Raw genomic sequence first — 20,895 nt, 5'->3', positions numbered from 1 at the left:
GTTTCACCCATCTTTTCTATGCTATCTCTCCTCCACCTTGTGTCTGTCTGTTTGTTAAAAACAGGATATATGAATGCCCTTCACATATCAGGACTGAGAATAAAATTAACCTATTTCATCAAAGAAAGGTTATTAATCAAAATAAGAGACTGATATTTTAATGTCAAAAGGAGAGAGAGTTTGATAGGGTCTGACTAAGTTTGGTTTACATAATCACTCAATTTCAGTTTCAGTATACATGCTTGTTTCCTTTCTTGCTCTTTTTGTATTTGACCAATAAACTTTCAATTTTAGAATGGGTGCTTTCTGGTGTTTTCCAAGAAACCAAGTAATTCAAGGGCTCCATAGAAAAAAACCCAGACCCCTCACTGTTTTATGTTGGTTTTATAACACCTTTAAGTCTTTTGACCCTTGAAATTAATACAACACTCATCATGGATTTTTCAAAAGCAGTCATCATTGGTCTAAGTCAGTGGTCTCCAACCTTTTTACGCACAAGATCACTTTTTGAATTTAAGATCAACCCAGGATCTACCCCACCCCTTCCCCAAGGTCCCAGCCCTTCCCCAAAGCCCCACCCCACTCACGCCATTCACCCCTCCCTCTGTCGCTCGCTCTCCCCCACCCTCACTCACTTTCACCAGGCTGGGGCAGGGCGTTCGGATGCAGGATGGGGTGCAGGCTCTTGGCTTGGGCCGAGGGGTTCTGAATGTGGGAGGGGGCTCAAGGCTGAGCCTGGGGTAGGGGGTTGGGGTGCAGGAGTGAGGGGTGCAAGCTCTGGGAGGGAGTTTGGGTGCAGGGGTCATATGGTCACACTGCACCTAACCTCATAGAATCCACAGGACATTTCATGAATTTTACTTTTTATTAGTGTCATTTGTGGTTTATAGATCCAAAATCCTTCAGGGATTGTCACAAATCAGTGTAACATTCTCAACTGTGGGGTGTGCATTGGCTGAGCCTGGGGCAGGAGTTGGGGTTCAGGAGTGAGGGGTGCAAACTCTGGGAGGGAGTTTGGATGCAGGAGGGGGCTTTGGGCTGGTGCAGGGGATTGGGGTGTAAGAAGGGGTGAGGGGCGTAGGCTCTGGGAAGGAGTTTGGGTGGAGGGGGTGCTGTCTGGGACAGGGGATTGGGGTGCAGGAGGGGGTGAGGGGTGTGGGCTTTGGGATGGAGTTTGGGTGCAGGAGGGGGCTCCGGGCCTGGGAAGAGTGTTGGGGTGCAGGAGAGGGTGAGGGAGTTTGGTGCAGGAGGGGGCTTTGGGCTGGTGCAGGGGATTGGGGTGTAAGAAGGGGTGAGGGGCATAGGCTCTGGGAAGGAGTTTGGGTGGAGGGGGTGCTGTCTGGGACAGGGGATTGGGGTGCAGGAGGGGGTGAGGGGTGTGGGCTCTGGGAGGGAGTTTGGGTGCAGGAGGGGGCTCCGGGCCTGGGAAGAGTGTTGGGGTGCAGGAGAGGGTGAGGGAGTTTGGTGCAGGAGGGGGCTCCAGGCTGAGGAAGGGGGTTGGGGTGCGGAAGGGGGTGCAAGATGGAGGCTCCGTCCGGGAGGCACTTACCACAGGCAGCTCCCGGACAGCAGCACAGTGAGGCTCAGGCAGGCTGCCTGCCTGCCGTGGCCCCACGCTGCTCCTGGAAATGTCTGGCTGCTGGCACGTCCCTGCGGCCCCTGGGGGGTAGGGGAGGCAGTGGCTCTCCATGTGCTGCCTGCACCTGCAAGTGCCACCCCCAGTTCCCGGCCAATGGGAGCTGCGGGGACAGTGCTGGGGGCAGGGGCAGTGCGCAGAGCCGCCTCCCCCCAGGGGCTGCAGAGACATGCCAGCAGCCAGACACTTCCAGGAGCAGCGTGGGGCCACGGCAGGCAGGCAGCCTCCCTGAGCCCCACTGCTGCCACCAGACTTTTAGCAGCCCAGAGATCGTGATTGACTGGTAGAGGTTCCATGTCGACCAGTCGATCACGATTGATGGGTTGGTGACCACTGGTCTAAGTTTCCTCCAATTAAAATCAATGGGAGTTTTACCATTGACTTCAAAAGGACCAGAGTTCATAGAATCATAGAAGATTAGGGTTGGAAGATACCTCAGGAGGTCATCTAGTCCAACCTCCTGCTCAAAGCAGGATCAACAGAGTTGGCCAACATTGAACTCTTCTGAAAATACCACCATCAGAATCTTAAAGATGGGGACATTTTATAAACTGAAAATGAACAAATAAAAATCAGAAGAAAAACTGAAAGACCAGAAACTGTAGAAGAGCTACTGGCTGTCAGTACACAGCAGTGTACAGTTTGTTAGGTTTTTTACATAGGTACATGTTAATTTATATGAAAGTAATGGTTTTCATCCCTTGAACAAAGACAGCCGGCATGAATTTCACAAACTATAAATACTTCCTCCTTTTGTGATTTAGAAAATGGCTAAAGTTTATTGTTTTAGCTGGCAGGTCTGGACCAGGTTGCTGCCTTTTTGCCTAGTAGAAATTAGAGAGTGGCAAGATTTCCAAAATTATGGTAAACAGTCAAACTGTTTTTTAATTATAAATAACTGTCCAGGGTTTGATCACCAGTAAGAAATTTTTTCCAGTGCTTTTCAGTACTAAAGATTTGTGTGTGTGTTTGATTAAATGAAACTTTATGACATGATAAGCTAATATGCTAGGTACATAACATCCAATACCATTCATATGCTCCTTGCTCATCAAGAATTCATTGGTTACTGGATGGAAGATGTGTTTACACAGCTGACTTGCAAATAGCCTGTTGTGTTTCCTGCTGTTTTAAAATTCAAAAAAATATCAATTATGAAGATCCAACAGCAGGCTGCCACCTGCCACTAGGATGCAACAAAAACATCCCCTTTCCTTAATTACTCTGTAAAATGAGTCCTGTAGCTGATATTCAGCACTGTGTAAAGAGACAGAGGGATACAATCTCTTCATCAAAAGAGTGCTTCAACCTGCTTCTGTCAATTTACCTACCCCACATGCTTCTTTCACCAGCTGCAGATCTACAGTGATCAAAGGACTGTTGGTTAGTTCATGCTCTATTAGCTCATAGTGGCATAGAAATAAATCAATAAATTGAAAAGAAAATGGGACAGTTCAAGGTTCCTATGTGCAGTTCTCTTGACAGAGCCGCTATGTATGGATCAAAAGTAAACATATTATATATACACTTTGTGACTAAGAAAAATGGGGAAAAACAGATGATGGTGTGATTCACTACTGTGTTACTCCAGTTTTACACCAGTATAACTCCATTGCAGGGGTGAATCAAGCTGTTTATCGGCTCTCAAATTCTAAAAAAGCCATGACTGAAGCTCATTGTGCTAGGGACTCCTTTTACTGTTACCTCATCCTCCCTCCCCCTCCCCAGCTTTCTTCCCATCCCTATCTTGCTTGTTTCATCCCCGTGATGTGGTCTGTTGTAATCTAAATTACAAGCTCTTGGGGCAGGGACTTTTCAATAAGTGACTGTCTAGGTTCTAGCACAATGAGGTCTTGATCTTAGGAGCTCCAGTAATACAAATAAATAATAACAAAAATAATAACAGATTAATGTGAATTACAGGGCTCTGTCTCAGGAAGGCAGTGGCAATGCCAAATCACAGCAGTGTGTCTGAAGTGTAATTACTTGTAAAAGCATAGCCTTAAAGTGCAAAGATGTTATTTTGGAGGTTATTCTGTAATAAAACTGAGGGGTAGGGATCCAGGAAAAAAGAAATAGAGACAGAGATCTATATAGTGAGAGAAAAATAAGCAAGGAGAGAGGAGTCAGTTGTTGCACTAGCTAGAGGTAAGAGGCTATTGCCATCCTGTTCTCGCTACCAAGTTCAATCTTTGTTTCACTTGTGAATGTGAGGAGCAGAAATCTATTCACAGAAATTCCGATATCTGTTCCTTCATCCATGCTATACTATTATTGGATCCACCTGAAAACTTGGCAACTGGATTGCAATATTAGCTGCCTAAAGAAGCACAGGTGGAAAGTGTGTGAAAGGATGAGGTCTTTGCTCTCAGGTAGACTTTCATAAGTTGGTGGTGTGACATCACTTCACTACATTACAAGGGCCAGAGGATGTCACACCTGTAACTTTTTGTACTATATAACAATATGGTTAGTAGTACTCTCAATAGATTTTAGCATATTAAGGCACTACCATATCTGGTGCCCCCACAACTACCTCTTTTCCTGGAAGACTATTTTCTATATTACAATGCTTTCATAAACTGCAAACACATTTTATACTGCTACTGCAATCCAAACATTCCATGGGCCCACTGAAGTCAATGGGGAGTTTTCCACTGAAGTTAATAGGGCCAGGATTTCGCCCCATATCTAGAAATATTTGGGGGGAGGAAGGGAGGAAGCAGTGGCCAATGTATTAATCATCACCACAACAAATACAGTGGGTTTTTTTGTTTTTTTTAATCAGGGAAGAAAGGGGTGATACTTTCAAGTCTCAGATGCCTGAAATGTAACATTCAAATTCCCAGACCTCTTTCCTTGTCCTCTTATCTCTGGGGCATTAAAAGACTGGAACAGGGATAGAATTGCACTTGGGACAGAAGGTTCACAGTGCTCTTCTTCTTGGCTGACAAAGCAAGTATCAGTGCTTCTGTCTGATCTGACCCAACTGAAATCAGTGGTAATCTTTCCATTGACTACAGAGGACTTTGTAGGACCATAAGGCCCAGCTGTGGGAAACATAAAAACATAGACTCGTAGGACTGGAAGGGATCTTGAGAGGTCATCTAGTCCAGTCCCCTGCACTCATGGCTGGACTAAGTTTTATCTAGTCCATCCCTGGCAGGTGTTTGTCTAACCTGCTCTCAAAAATCTCCAGTGATGGAGATTCCACAACCTCCCTAGGCAATTTATTCCAGGGCTTAACCACCCTGACAATTAGGAGGTTTTTCCTAATGTCCAACCTAACCCGCCTTTGCTGCCATTTAAGCTGATTGCTTCTTGTCCTATCCTCACAGGTTAAAAAGAACAGTGTTTCTCCATCCACCTTGCAACATCCTTTTATGTACTTGAAAACTGTTATCATGTCCCCTCTCAGTCTTCTCTTCTCCAGACCAAACAAACCCAATTTTTTCAATCTTCCCTCATAGGTCATGTTTTCTAGACCTTTAATCATTTTGTTGCTCTTCTTTGGACTTTCTCGTATTTATCCACATCTTTCCTGAAATGTGGCTCCCAGAAATGGACACAATACTTCAGTTGAGACCTAATCACTGCGGAGTAAAGTGGAAGAATTACTTCTCGTGCCTTCCTTATAACATTCATGCTAATGTGTCCCAGAATGATGTTTGCATCATTTTTTGCAACAGTGTTACACTGTTGACTCATATTTAGCTTATAGTCCACTCTGACCCCAGATCCCTTCCCACAGTACTCCTTCCTAGGCAGTCATTTCCCATTTTGTATGTGTGCAACTGATTGTTTCTTCCTAAGCGGAGTACTTTTCATTTGTCCTTCTTGAATTTCATCCTATTTACTTCAGACCATTTCTCCAGTTTGTCCAGATCATTTTGAATTTTAATACTATCCTCCAAAACACTTGCAACCCCTCCCAGCTTGATATCTTCTGCAAAAGTTATAAGTGTACTCTCTATGCCATTATCTAAATCATTGATGAAGATATTGAACAGAAGTGGACCCAGAACTGATCACTGCAGGACCCCAATCAATATGCCCTTCCAGCTTGACTGTGAACCACTAATAACTACTCTCTAGGAACTATTTCCCTCTAGTTATGCACCCACCTTCTAGTAGCTCCATCTAGGTTGCATTTCCCTAGTTTGTTTATGAGAAGGTCATGCGAGACAGTATCAAAAGCCTTATTAAAGTCAAGATATACCACATCTACCACTTACCCCCGTATCCATCAGGTTTGTTACCCTGTCAAAGAAAGCTATTAGGTTGGTTTAACACAATTTGTTCATGACAAATCCATGCTGAATGTTACTTATCACCCTGTTATCTTCTAGGTATTTGCAAATTAATTAATTATTTGCTCCATTCCCTTTCCGGGTACTGAAGTGAAGCTGACTGGTCTGTAACTCCCCGGGTTGTCCTTATTTCCCTTTTTATAGATTGGCACTATATTTGCCCTTTTCTAGTCCTCTGGAATCTCTCTTCCATGACTTTTCTATGATAATCACTAATGGCTCAGATGTCTCCTCAGTCAGCTCCTTGAGTATTCTAGGACATATGTCATCAAGTATTGATGACTTGAAGACATTTTACTTGTCTAAGTAATTTTTAACTTGTTCTTTTCCTATTTTAGCCTCTGATTCTACCTCATTTTCACTGGTATTCACTACGTTAGATGTCCAATTGCTACTAACCTTTTTGATCAAAACAAAAATAAAAAAGTCATTTAGCACTTCTGCCATTTCCACATTTTCTGCTATTGTTCCCTCCCGCCCCATTGAATAATGGGCCTACGATGTCCTTGGTCTTCCTCTTGCTTCTAATGTATTTGTAGAATGTTTTCTTGTTAACCTTTATGTCGCTAGCTAGTTTCATCTCATTTTTGTGCTTTGGCCTTTTTAATTTTGTCCCTACATACTTGGGTTATTTGTCTCTATTCATTCTTTGTAATTTGACCTAGTTTTTACTTTTTGTAAGACTCTTTTTTGAGTTTCAGATCATTGAAGATCTCCTGGTTAAGCCAGGATGGTCTCTTGGCATACTTCCTGTCTTTCCTACTCAGTGGGATAGTTTGCTCTTGTGCCCTTTGAAAAACTGCCAACTCTCTTGAACTGTTTTTCCCCTTAGACTTGCTTTCCATAGGATCTTACCTACCAATTCCCTGAGTTTGTTAAAGTCTGCCTTCTTGTAATCCATTATCTTTATTTTGCTGTTTTCCCTCCTACCATTCCTTAGGCCTGGTCCACACTACCCCCCCACTTCGGACTAAGGTACGCAAATTCAGCTACGTTAATAACGTAGCTGAATTCGAAGTACCTTAGTCCGAACTTACCGCGGGTCCAGACGCGGCAGGCAGGCTCCCCCGTCGATGCCGCGTACTCCTCTCGCCGAGCTGGAGTACCGGCGTCGACGGCGAGCACTTCCGGGATCGATCCGGGATCGATTTATCGCGTCTAAACCAGACGCGATAAATCGATCCCAGAACATCGATTGCCTGCCGCCGAACCCTCCGGTAAGTGTAGACGTACCCTTAGAATCATGAACTCTACTATTTCATGATCACATGGCAGAATGCAGTTCCACAGTATTACCTCCTATTCTGAGTCCTGTTTTGCCACAAGATTTACACCTGTTCAGAGAACCCATAACTTATTCATTGCTAAGTACTGAATAATTAAGTAAATATAAACAATGTTTCCTCTCTTTCATTATACCCTATCTCCTAGGCTACACCCACTAGTCATCATTTTGCCTTTAAAAATATGAATTCTAAAAGATTATCCTTTCTGTTTATAGAATTGGATCTCTACTAATTCCAGATAACAGTGGAAGCGAAAAATTAACATGATTTTTATGTCACAAGAGAAAAGGACCAGCTTGTAAATAATAATCTCCTTTCACAGGCCCACAAAGTTAACATTCACTCCTAGGAAATTTGCCCTCTGCAAAATTACAAATGTTCAACGTACAGGAAAATCAGACTGGTTTTTTAAGCTTTTGTAGATGCTCATTGACTTTTTCCTCATAGGAAGCTTACTAAACCAAATACATTTTTAATGCATTTCAGAACACGAGTTAATCACAGAAATAGTCCATATGCAGATAGTGAATGATGTTTTCATAAGTTAAATTTAAAATAAGCACTTCATAGGTTAAGCCCTCCTTAACCTTTAGCATGATGCTACAGACTGCAAGAAAAATGTATCCATTGACTTTTAAAAAGTTGAATATTTCTTTCTCTGAATTACATTTCCAGATTTAAAAATAACATCAATACTGGGCCTGATGCAAGCTCTACTAATATCAACAATATTCCCATTGAAAATATATTTTTGTATCAGGTCTCTAGGTCAGACTATCTAAAATAAAATGAAAATTGTTTTTGAAGGGCATGACAGTAACAAGTATTATTTTAAGAATGTTTAGGCAGCCACAAGCAAAATGTAGCAGGATGGAAGTACCTTGCCAACTTTTATTCCTCAATAAATCCACTATTTCCTTATCTTTCTCTATAGTTAAGTTACACTTAAGACATGATCAGACAAAAGTACTTCAGATTTAAAGGGACACTCTCCAAACTTAAAGGTCCCAAATTTGATCAGTCAAAATTGCAGGATTATAAGGAGCAAATTCAGCCTTGTGGAAAGTGGGCAAACCTCCTATTGAAATCAGAGTGACCCATATCACAGAGCAAGATTCTGCCTTAAAGCTTTAATACTGTCTCAGATCCATAATTTGATTTTCCAACATTTTGAATGATTTGTGCTTTTGATGTGCTACCATCAGCCTCCAATCTAAACTGTTGATCCACTCAGATTCTGTCCTTCAAAAGGATTAGCATATCTGTATGTCTCCTGAGTCTATGATCATGGATCTCAACAAGGGGATTATACCAAATATAAGACTAGATAGACAAAGCAACACTGAATTCTATATGTTACAAACAATCTAGTGAAAAGAGGATTTGGATTTTCAAAAAGCCTTTGAGAAAGTTCCTCTAGAAAGGCGGAAACTAGGTAGTCATAGGGTGAGAGGTAACATTCTATCTGGAATTAGAAACTGGTTAAGAAACAGAAGACAAACAGTCTGGATAAATGATAAGGTTGTCTACATGGAAGAAAGTTATCACTGGGGTGCCCCAAAGATACCTGCTAGGAACAGCATTATTTAACATAATTAATGAACTTGAAGAGGATTTAAATATTAAAATGGCTACACTGGCAGTTGACACACATTTATTTGGTAGTCTAAAGAGAAAGTTGAGAAAGACCTAACAAAGCTAGATGAGTAGGCAGTCTGCACAGATGAAATTAAATGTAGACAAGTGCAAGTGCATATTTACAGCAAAAATTTGAGCTTTTCAGAGAGATCATTGAGTTTGAAGTTAACTATAATCATTCAAGTAAGAGATCTAGATGTCAAAAACTAGTCAGAAAAGAATACAAGATGTAAGACCATATTAAGAATCAGTTAAAGAATGAACAAAAATGTCATAATGCTATTATCTATATCAGCGGATCTTAAACTATGGGGTGGGCCTCCCAAGGGAGGCATGGGAATGTGTCAAGGGAGGCGCAAGCTGTGTGGATTTTTTTTTAAGAGCTCTGGTTGTCAGCCCCGAGTGGCTGGGGCTCATGCAGAAGGGCCAGGCACACCCAGGAGGCATGAATAAAGGGGAAACCTGGAGTCCCGTCGCACTGGGGCAAAAAAGCCGGAGCCCCGCTGCCAGGCCTCTCCTTCCCTGCCCCCCCTCCCCCCAGTCCTTCACTGGGAGGCAGCCCAGGTTCAGGCTCTCCTTCTCTCCCCACAATACCTCACCTGCAGGTGGCGGGGCTCTGGCTGTCAGCACTGGGGTAGCTGCAGCAGCGCCGAAGGGTGGCAATGGGGTGATAAGTCTGCTGTGAAAAGTGATAACAAATATCACTTTTCACCTTGCCACCCTTACTTCTGAGCGGATGCTGGTGCAGTGCTGCCTTCAGAGCTGGACACCCCGCCAGCACTCGGCCTTCAGAGCTGGGTGCCGAGGCAGCAGTCGCTGCTCTCCACTCTGCCTTCAGAGCTGGGTGGCAGTATATGTACGTGTGTGTGTGTGTGTGTGTGTGTGTGTGTGTGTGTGTGTGTGTGTGTGTGTGTGTGTGTAAACTATTACAGACACAAAGAAGGGAGTCCCGATCAAATAAATTTGAGAACCACTGATCTATGTAAATGAATGTATTCTCATGCACAATACTGTGCTAAGTTTTGGTCACCGTGTCATATGAAGCATGGAGTGGAAACTGGAAATATCCTGAGAAGTGCAGTAACAATTGTTACATTATACTGGCAGTTAACATTTGCTCTCCCTTACCTCTGTAGTAGAGCACTGTGGGCCAAATTTGCTCAGGGGCCTCAACCTGGCCCTACAACTTTTGCACCTGCAATCAATTAAAGTTGAAATGTTTCAAGAGCTATCAATTTTGGGGTGGTGATAATTTTCAGGCAGAGGTGGTGGCATTTAGATAACTAGCTACCTGATTTGGGGGTGCAATCTGGTAGCAAGATATCTAAATCATATCACTTGCGCATATAATTATTTGTACCCACAAGTGACTGAGGATGCAAATGTGATGGGTTCGGTCACAGAGAGCCCCTTGGGACTGTCACCTGATGTACTGAAACTACCTCTGAGCCCATCTTCCCTGCCAGCATGGGACTCCAGAACTCTGTCTTGTTGAGCCAGACACGCAAGCCTACTGCAACACAGACACACGGTCTGGTCCGTGCCCCTAAAGCTTCAGACTTTAACCAAAAACTGCTCAGCAAATCACCTATCTCCAGCACACAGACACACGTTCCCAATGGGATCCAAACCCCAATACATCCGTTTTAGTCTGTATAAAGCATATACAGGGTAAACTCATAAATTGTCCGCCCTCTATAACACTGATAGAGAGATATGCACAGCTGTTTGCCCCCCACCCCCGAGGTATTAATCATTTAATCTGGGTTTACTAATAAACAAAAGTGATTTTATTAAGTAAAAAAAGCAGGATTCAAGTGGTTTCAAGAAATAACAGACAGAACAAAGTGAGTTACGAAGCAAAATAAAACAAAACATGCAAGTCTAAGGCTAATATATTTAAGAAACTGAATACAGGTAAATCTCACCCTCAGAGATGTTCCAATAAGCTTCTTTCACAGACTAGACTCCTTCCTAGTCTGGGCCCAATCCTTTCCCCTGGCACAGTCCTTGTTAGTTCCAACTCGGGGATTTCTCATGACTAGCCACCTCCTTTGTTCTCTTCCACCCCCTTTTATAGCTTTGGCACCAGGCAGGAATCTTTTGTCTCTCTGGGTCCCCACCCCTCCTTTTAAATGGAAAAGCACCAGGTTTAAGATGGATTCCAGTACCAGGTGACATGGTCACATGTCCTGTGAGACCCCTATTCTCCATTCTTCCAAGGCTGGCTGGCAGGTACAGGAAGGTTTGCAAGTAAACAGATCCATTTACAGGTGATTGATTCTGAAGCACCCTTAATGGCTTCCACTTGACATGTTTACATCAGTAATACAAGTTTATATCTTATTCTCCTAACTCCAGACATAGAAACAATACATGCAAACAAATGGGATGAACACACTCAGTAGATCATAATCTTTGTAATGATACTTTACAAGAGACCTTTTACATAAAGCATATGGAGTGCAACATCACAGCAAAATTGGAGACTTTTTTTAAAAAAAAAATGTGCCTTATTTGGTCTGTCAAAAACTCTAGCTCTCCTAAATTCATTTGTTGACAGGAGAATGGTACATTTAGAATGATGAGAACATTCTCTCACCACAGTATAATTATTGTTTACTGAATATAACAAATGTTTAGACTAAGTGGCTTGATTATTCCTCATTAGAACTATACAACATCCTCCTCCTTGAAAATACATATCTTCTCAGATATTATATTTAAGGTAAACTGCAGAAACAAGTAAGCCAGGAACCTGGCCTAACATATTTATGTGGCTTGCAGTAGCATGAGGGCATATAAGAAGTACATACATGTATGGAACTGTCTTCTCTGCTACATGCCTTTAATTTTCAGTACACTGCCTAAATACAAGGATCTAAGGATTCAGCTCTTAGAAGAACAGGATTCTTTCAAGTTTTGGTAGAAGAGAATAGAGCAAGACATTTGGAGAAAAACTACAGTGGTTTGTGTAAAACTAACTCCTTAACAAGCCAACTCCTTACCTCTGGTAGATCGTATCACCCAAGAAGCTATTTATAATAATCACAGGCTCGGATCCACAAAAGGATTTAGGCATTGGAATGCTGAGCATTGCAACACCTAAATTTTAGACACCTAGAAAATCACAGGAACAATGTGATTCACAAAGCCTGAGTTAGAGCCCTAGGCTCCCTATACAATGAATGGGGAGAGAGAGGCACCTATGAATGCAATCCACAAAAGACAGCCCACTAGGCAAGGGAGATGTGTAAACTCACCAATGGTAGATGCTGACAAAAAGAGGTGTGTTCTAAACCCCACCCCTCTCAGAGAGAGAGATAGGTGTCTAAGTCTGGGCTGCAGGGAGGTGCCTATCTCAACTATCAATTCATAGCCAGTAACCCCTCTTCTCAAGTCAGACAGTTTAGGTGCCTAAGGTGTTTCTTGTACGAATGAGTTAGGCATAGGCCTTACTCCAAGCAAAATGGCCAACGGAGATGGTGCTGCTGCTGCTGCCCACCTTATTACTTTTACCTCAGTGGTTAGAGCACTCACCAGGGATGTGGGAGAATCAGGTTCAATTCCCCACTCATGGGGAGAAAGAATTTGAAGTGGGATCTCCCACCTCTTGCAGAGTGTTCTAATCACTGGGCTACAGGATATTCTGATGTAGGATACCCTCAATCTCTCCTGTTGAAGCTGTTCCACTTCGGATAAATACTTAATGTGTCATTAGGCCAGAGAGAGAGACAGAGATACAGAGGGAGGGACAGTATGAGAATGACTCTGGTAAGGGCACCTTACTGACAGGTGAGAGACCCAAGGCCCAGGGCCCCTGCTCCAATGACTCTTTGTCAATCCAGCGTCAAAGGCAAGAGAGAATCATAGAAATGTAGGGATGGACGGGACTGCAAAAGGTCACCAAATTCAGCTGTCCGTGCAGAGGCAGGATCAAGTAAAACTAGACCATCCCGGATAGGGATTTGTCTAACCTGTTCTTAAAAATCTCCAATGATGGAGATTCCACAACCTCCCCTGGAAGCCTGTTCTTCCTTCTTTATAGTTAGGAAGTTTTTCCTAATACCTAACCTAAATCTCCCTTGCTGCAGATTAATCACATTACTTCTTGTCCTACCTTTAGTGCACATGGAGAACAATTGATCACAATCCTCTTCATCACAGCCCTTAACATATATTACTCCTGGGGGAATTCTGCATCACTGCGTGTGCGCAGAATTCATGGCCCCTACAGATTTCTTTCTTTACCCACAGAAAAATGACTTCTGATGGGGAAGCAAAGGGAAGCTGCAAGAGCGGTCATGTGCCCACTCCCTGGCAGTGCAGACTGGTCAGTTTGGGCACCAAGAATAGCAGGTAGAGACGTAAATCACCGCCTGGCAGGGGGGAGGAATTGGTAGTTGTGTGTGAGAGAGACACTCTGTCCCTCTTGTTTGTTATTGCAGCATGCTCGGCGTGGAGGGGAAGGGCTTTGGGGTATTTCTGAAGACGTAGGCGTGGGGCAGGCTTTGTTCCCTCAGGCAGAGGAGAATGTAGCAGCCTGTCTGCTTAGTGAATTGTTCCCATTGTTCTTAGTGAATTGCCCCAGGAGTATAAAACAGATGTAAAAATTTTAAAGTTCCTTTACATTGCTAGAGTGGTGTAAAGGAGCCTTATTGTAAAGGTCAGTATGGCTTTATACATGCTTATGGTGCTTTAGTGATTAGAACTGGTCTAAATTTTTGGACTGAAAAAATTTCCTATTAAAATGTGCATCATGAACTGATTGCGACTGAACTTTTTGGAGATGGTCAGTAGCCAGTATAAATTGTGAGTTTGAGCCCCCAGCCCTCACTTGCTCTTCAGTTGCCTGTGATGTAACAATGAGCATATGGCTGCATATATTTGTTGACTAATAACTAGAAGTAAAGGGTCAATACTAGCTATATTACTATTAGACAGAAGGGGTTTGGTGATTTCCTCCAATGCTCCCCACTCCCATTCTCCATCCATTGTATTGTAGTTTAAATAAATTACCAAAATAATTGAAATGAGCCGGATTATATTGCATTATTTTGACAAAAAAATGCAGAATTTTTAAATGTGCGCAGAATTTTAATTTTTTGGCATAGAATTTGGCGCAGAGTAATATTTGAAGATTATTATCAGGTCCATCCTCAGTCTTCTTTTCTCAAGACTAAACAAGTTTTAAACTTTTCCTCATAGGTCAAGTTTTCTAAACCTTTTATCTATTTTGTTGCTCTCCTCTGGACTCTCTCCAAATTGCCCACATCTTTCTTTAAATGTGGTGCCCAGAACTGGACATAGTACTCTAGCTGAGGCCCCACCAGTGCTGAGTAGATTGAGACAAAAACCCCACGTCTTACATAATGCATCCTGTTAATACACCCCAGAATGACATTAGCCTTTTCAACAACATTATCACATCCTAACTGACATACTTTGCACTTCTTTTTATTGAATTTCACCGTGTTGATTTCAGAACAATTCTCCAATTTGTCAAGGTTGTTTTGAATTCTAATCCTGTCCTCCATAGTGCTTGCAACCCCTCCCAGTTTGGTGTCATCTGCAAATTTTATAAGCATACTCTCCATTTCATTATCCAAGTCATTAATGAAAATATTGACTAGTACCGGATCCAGGATTGACCCCTGTGGGATCCTACTAAATACAGTCTCACCGTTTGACGGAGAACCATTGATAACTACTCTTTGAATACAGCCTTTCAACCAGTTTTGCACCCACCTTATAGTACTTTTGTCAAAACCATATTTCCCTAGTTTGCTCACTGAAGATTGTGAGGTGCTCATATACATCAGTGAGTATGGGGGCCACAGGATAGAACTTGCTAATGTGTATGAAAACTACAAATTGCCTTGTCTTACCAAGGGTTTTACCACACATTAGCTAAAACATGGTTAGAACACACCTTCCTAGTGAAGGTGCACCCTTCAATGGGTGTGTGGGGCTGCATCAGAGGGGTATCTCAGGCGTCAGACACCCCTCAGAGGTAGTTACTATCATTTCCATGGAGAAAGTGAGGCAGTGAAGTTAAAGAAAACAGAGCATTTCAACTGCCGGTCAAAACTAGAGGTGATTTAAAGAATGATGAAAATGGTGAAAATTCCCTTTTCTTCACGAAAAATATAGTCAAAATTTTGAAAATTTGAAAAATATTGACTAGCTCTGGGCAGGACAATGGGGAAAAGAATAATCTGGAATTATAGAAATAATCCTTACCCTTCACTGATTTCTTCATTGTTCATATGACTTGATATTTCTGCTATCACACCCTAAATGGTGTGTTTTTAGAACCCTCCACTCTACAATGCAGGGCAGCCCCCGTGAGTCATGTGTCATCCAGCAGCAGCACCACCCACCGTTGTGCTCCAGAGCTATCTGGCTGGCCCCCAACTACTGAGTGACTGCAATTGAGAGGATGAGGAAAAGCAGAAGGTCTTCTCAAGACAGGCACTGCACAGTACTTAATTTGTCCCAGGCCTCTGGCTTAGCAGTTCATAGCCCTGGCACTTCTGGCTTGCTGCATCAGTTATGAAAGTAAAACAACTGCTTGAGGCCCAGCACCTTTCATTACAAATTAAGCACTGGCACTGCCTGTTCTTCATGTGATCTTTAGTGAGACAATACAGAACTTTACTCTTGCTGTTGGGCTGAGTTAATGTTTGGGTCACTTCAAAGGCTGAGTCAGATAATGAGATAATGTGACATCCTCTGCAGTGAAAGAACTTCAGCAACTGCTACGTTAGAGATGGAAGTTGAGGGTAGTTCTCATCATTGAATAATGTTGCCTAGGTCTGTATGACCTTGTGGTCTATTGTGCATATCAAACAGTGAATGCACCTTATGAAACAGTCCTTCCTTCTTTCATTAAAAGACAATGGGAAGCTTAACTTTTATAAACGAGATCATTTTCTTCTAAACATTACAGTCGTTTCATATCTAAAGGGAGCTTAATCCTCTGTAATTTAGATTAATTTCATTGTGCTTTACCAGGTTAGGGTTAAAACTCCAAGATTTGCAATTGATTACAAAAAAAAAAAAGCAGCCCGTTATTAAGTCCTAACTGAGTAATTTGCAGCTTATTTCACCCTTGCTAATTAAAATGTAATCAGTATTGTTTGGCAATGTGCATTCTGTCAGCAGTTTTACTTCGGAAAAGAAATCATGCCAAGAAAAAACAAAAAAAGCCTTTCACTAGGAATTGGCTTGATTTAAACGGGCGCCTTAGCCACTGAAACTCTAAAACAAATAAGTTACAGCCGACTGACAGTGCAATAAAAATACTAAGCCCACTCCAAGATAAAGAACTGTTTTTCATGTTTTTCCTGCTTTCGAGACATTTTCTGAGCCGAAGACATTTTCATAGCAAGCACTTTGCTGTTTCAAAATCCAGGACACCTTCAGGTAAAACCTTGGGACTGCACGTGCTCTTTGCCACACAAGCGAATATGCAGGTTCAAATGCTTTCCCCTTGCCCTTTCTTTCTCATATGGACAGTCATTATAGTACCCCAAGCTCTCCACCCCCATTAAGAGGGGCTATTTTGCATTCCCAGGCTTTTTATTCTTACATTCAGCTACAGGTACTACTAGAAAGCTCCTGTTGCAATCGGAACATCAAAACATTTGGGTTTTATTTTCCAATTGAATTTAAAATATTTATCGGTGATCCGGTTTTTAAAAAGCCCAACATTTCGTGTGAACTTCTTTGCTCTGGATAAACAAAGCGGCTTTATGCAACTATTTCCCTAGCAGTTTTTGTTTGTTTCAGTGCACTCTAAAAGCACAGAGAGCAGAGAAACACAATCGCTTTCCTCTCACCTTTTTTCCCCGTCCGTATTTTGGGACATATCTCTACAATGCTAATGAGTCCCTCTGTTCATTTAGGTGGGAGGCCAGTTTATTAAGGGGAGATAGGGCTGTTGTTATGTGCAATTTAAAGTGTTATCACCATTTCCTTCTGGTCGATGCAGTTCAGTCTTTTCATCACCACGGAACAGGTGGGGAGGTCGGAACGGGAGAGGTAGTCTAGAGGGAAGGTGTGTACATAACGAGTTCGATACACGATTTCCTAAGAAGATCTCGTCCGCGATGTTCTATATGCTTTTTGACCCACCAATTTAGGTGTGGCTCATTTTACTCCAGACAGGTCTCAAACTCATGCACCTCGACCTATATCCCAATGTCGTGTCCCATTCCTCCCCCATCATCATCATCATCATTTTCTTCACCACCACGTAGACATTTGTCCTGCATAGCCTGTCGCATAGTTTGTAGTTCTAATATAATCACCAACTCCTCATCCGCTTTTATTCTGGCAGATCGGAACAGATGCTACAAACTCTTGGCCATCGCCCTTAAGAAAGCATCCTCTTATGTTCAAGTAGAACATAATAGAAATCCAACTACAATGTTACAATGAACCGTAATAAACACTTGCTTCTTAACAGCAGAGCAACCAAAACTCAGATCATCTGCCCCTCAGACTTTCTTCAGCATTTAATCCCCCCCCCCCCCCCACACACACACACATACACATACACACCCGCAAGGCACCAGTGCCTTGTCCTATTTAGTTTTCACACCGCTCTTAAATCTCCTAAAAACCAGAGACGTGCGCGGTCAGCGAACCATGCCAGAACATCGCCTGCTGCCCGGGCATGAATTCGGGAGCCCTCGGAGGCTCTGGGCTGCAAGTCCTGTGTTGTCAAAGTAACTATCAGAGACAGAAGTGCAAAGCAAACTGGGCACCTGTGAGAGGGAAGAGAGCCGCCCTGCCTGCATAAGTCACCTTCCCCTGGCACAAACTGCCCGCTTCAGTGAAAGAACCCTGCCAGCAACCCCTGCACAAACAACCCTGGCTCCAGCAGGGCGAGGACATTTACAAATGCAATTAATAGTCAACGGGAGCATTTAGCTAAACACGCAGCAAGCACAGCGATCTGCCCCGTCAAGACCCGGTGCTAGGATCAAAGTCTTGTTTGCACAGCGTGAGGACGGGTCCGAAATACCGCTCATTCTAGTTCTGGTCGCCCTGGGTGTTCCTTGTGTTGGCGTTAAGGGTTTCCACCTGCCCAACCTCTGGGGCGATCGCAGGGACGTGGTGGGGGGAAATGTACATCCTGCGACATAAGCAGCCCCTTTTGGAAACTCCCGCCCGAGAAGTTTGCAAAGAGGCGATGAAGTCCAAGCCGTCCCATATACACTCACTAGCACCCCATCCCGCCCCCCACAGCACCCCACCCTGAACGTGCACTCTCCAGACCTGGGCAACACTGCCCAGCAGCGTCACCGTGCCGAGGGCTTGCACGCGTGGAGAGCGCGTGGCGAGGGGCAAGGTGCGGGTGCGGGGTCGCTCTTTCCCTATTGCGCTGGTACCGTACCTGGAAATGCTTGAAGAAGGCAGATATGCGAGTGATCTGCAGGCTCAGACACCTGGAGGTGCATCTGGCTCTGTAGACACTGACAGTGGAGAAAGACTCGTCCTGCTTGCGAGCAGCAGCAACCCCGGCAGCTGCAGCCAGGCAGCCCCAGGAAGCCGTAATCCAAAGGAAAAGGGTCAGAGACACGGCGGGATCCTTTAGCACCATCGCTGTGCGGTGGGTGGGTGCTGAGGAGAGGAAGGGGGTGCCGCAGAGAGCAAGAGACGTCCGGATAAGCTCCCGTGCCCCGATCTGGTGCTGGACTGGACTGGGGGGGAAACCTCAGCGCTGCAGAAACTAAACAAGAAAGTTCAATCATTCAACTCTCTTCACCCCCCTTCCTCTCCTCCGACCTCCCCTCCCCAGCACACACCCCTCCCCTTACTCCCAGGAGGGGGTGGGGTGAGGGTGACAGCAGGCTGTGCCATTGGCTGCAAGAAATGGGAGTGACAGCAGAACCGGGCTGCCTGACCGCAGGCAGGGGACAGAGAATGCGGGGGAGCTGGTGAACTTCTCCGAGGTCCCCTGGACACATACTGTATACACCGTGGGCTGCTGCAACACATTGGCACACAGACCCTGCACAGTAACCTTGTCCCCCCCCCTCCTTTACATGACTAGCACTCAGCCCTGCCTACACGGACCCTCAGCTGTTCCTACATAGACAGCCCAAACACAGACACCCCTAGTGCACATGCAAACAGACTCAGGCATTCCTAAACACACACACACAAACACACGGCTTGACGATGCCAGGTGCTGAGCCCTGTTAGCTCCCACGGACATCGCAGGGAATTGAAGACACGTAGCAACCTGCCGGATCTGGCCCTTAAACAGGTACACCTTCGTGTCCTCGGATACAAACATGCCTAATGCACCTAGGCAAACACAACCACAGATATCCACAGCCCGATTAAGGCATATAGACCTAAATGGACACACTCAGTATGCACACAGACGCGCACATCTTGCATACCCTGGGGGTTGTTGATTTTTCACTGTCAAAACTCATATTTACTTTGTTCTATTGTTAATAGTATTGCTGTGTCCATATGCCTTATTTTTACTTACAAACTCAGATATATTCATTCATAAATGTAAATACATTTGAGAAATTCAGCTAATGGACAATTCCTCTAAGTCTTCTCTTTGTTAAGGTCTAAAAAAGTGTAGTGAAATTGAAGCTTGGGGTTTACTGAAGACTGGGAGTTTTCCCATAGTAAAATCCCAAGTCAGTGCTAACCATTTGTTCCAGGCTGGAGCATGCATAAAATCTCAGCCCATAAAATCTCATCCTAGTGTGTTATTTAAAAATTATTTTTTATAAGTCATTAGTCCAGTGCCTTTAGGTAATAACTACAAAATTAAAATGATTAACATCTTGCACTTTTTAAAATAAAATAGCTAAAATACACATACAACAACTATTCTCTCTGGGGTTTTTTGTTTAGTTTGTGTATTGACAGTGCATGCACACAGTACAAAGCACATGCATTACATTATGCATTAATTTTAAAATACTGTATGTAAACTCCGATTGCTGCAATAAATCATATGAACAGAAGGAGCAAATGTATTCTTTCCTAACTGTAGTCTGTGGATTAAATCTCCCAAACTAGGTGATCGCAAGCTTGTATCACTTGACAGAGCTGAGATTTGGGGCCATTACAGGAGGTGTAAATATGTCTGCTGTCAAAATAATTTATAGATTATTATGTCAATGATCTACAGGCTGTTGGAGTCTCTTTTGCTGAATATATTTTAAAATGCAGCTAAATACACATTGGAAAAATCTCCTTCAATCAAATCAATATATAACAAGGGCTGTGAATGATCTCACTTATACTAGTTTTACACCAGTGTAACGCTGCTCTCCTCACCCCTAGATTGACACCAGCATAATGTAAGCAAAAAGCCCAAGGAGGTTATCTCCCCTGAACACGTGCGGGCAACTTCCATTGTCCACAGCAGGCAATACACAAGTATATCAAGGGAGAATAAAACCCTAAAGACTGTTGTTAAGCCTATGAACCAAGGACATTGTTAAGCCTAAAGCAAGGACATTCATATCTAATGTTATAATCTGGTGCTGAGTGTGATGTAAGAAATTGAATAGAAGAAAATAGAGCTTGGACTAGGTGTGACAATCCACAGGAATTTGGTAACATTAGACACGAGTTTCAGTCAGTCACTTGCAATACGTAGCTATAATAGGGATGGAGGAAAGTCTTCACTTTTAATTTCTTTTTCTGGCTTGAAGTACTTCTGGATCAAATTCTGCCCTCGGGTCACTGGCAGAAATCTGGGGTAACTCGATAGAAGTCCATGGGCCAGATTCACCCTGTGGGTGGCTGGGGAATAGCAATTACAAATTTCATCCTCCTGTGCCTGAGGGAGCTGCTGTGGCAGAGGGGGGCGGGTCTGATGGCAGTGCTACCACAACCTATCGAAAGGGGTTCTGCAAGGGAGGGAAAGTTTAAAAACAAATCAGTGCAATGTGCCATTGGGGTATATCTACACGGCAATAAAAAACCTGTGGCACCAAGTCTCAGCTCCAGGGTCAATTGATTCAGTCTCCCG

General features: G+C 43.5%; 1 protein-coding gene across 1 annotated transcript in view; it reads right to left on the bottom strand.

The window, feature by feature from the left end:
* The window catches only part of ANOS1 (anosmin 1), a 178,537-nt gene extending 160,054 nt beyond the window's left edge, over positions 1–18,483 (bottom strand). Inside the window, exon 1 of the mRNA XM_065423031.1 lies at positions 18,277–18,483. Within this exon, the coding sequence (XP_065279103.1) occupies positions 18,277–18,483 (207 nt within the window). The remainder of the gene's footprint in view (positions 1–18,276) is intronic.
* Between the last annotated feature and the right edge of the window lie 2,412 nt (positions 18,484–20,895).

The sequence above is a fragment of the Emys orbicularis genome, chromosome 1, assembly GCF_028017835.1.
Source record: "Emys orbicularis isolate rEmyOrb1 chromosome 1, rEmyOrb1.hap1, whole genome shotgun sequence".
Classification (NCBI taxonomy): Eukaryota; Metazoa; Chordata; order Testudines; family Emydidae; genus Emys; species Emys orbicularis.
This window is presented reverse-complemented; position numbering and strand designations above follow the sequence as displayed.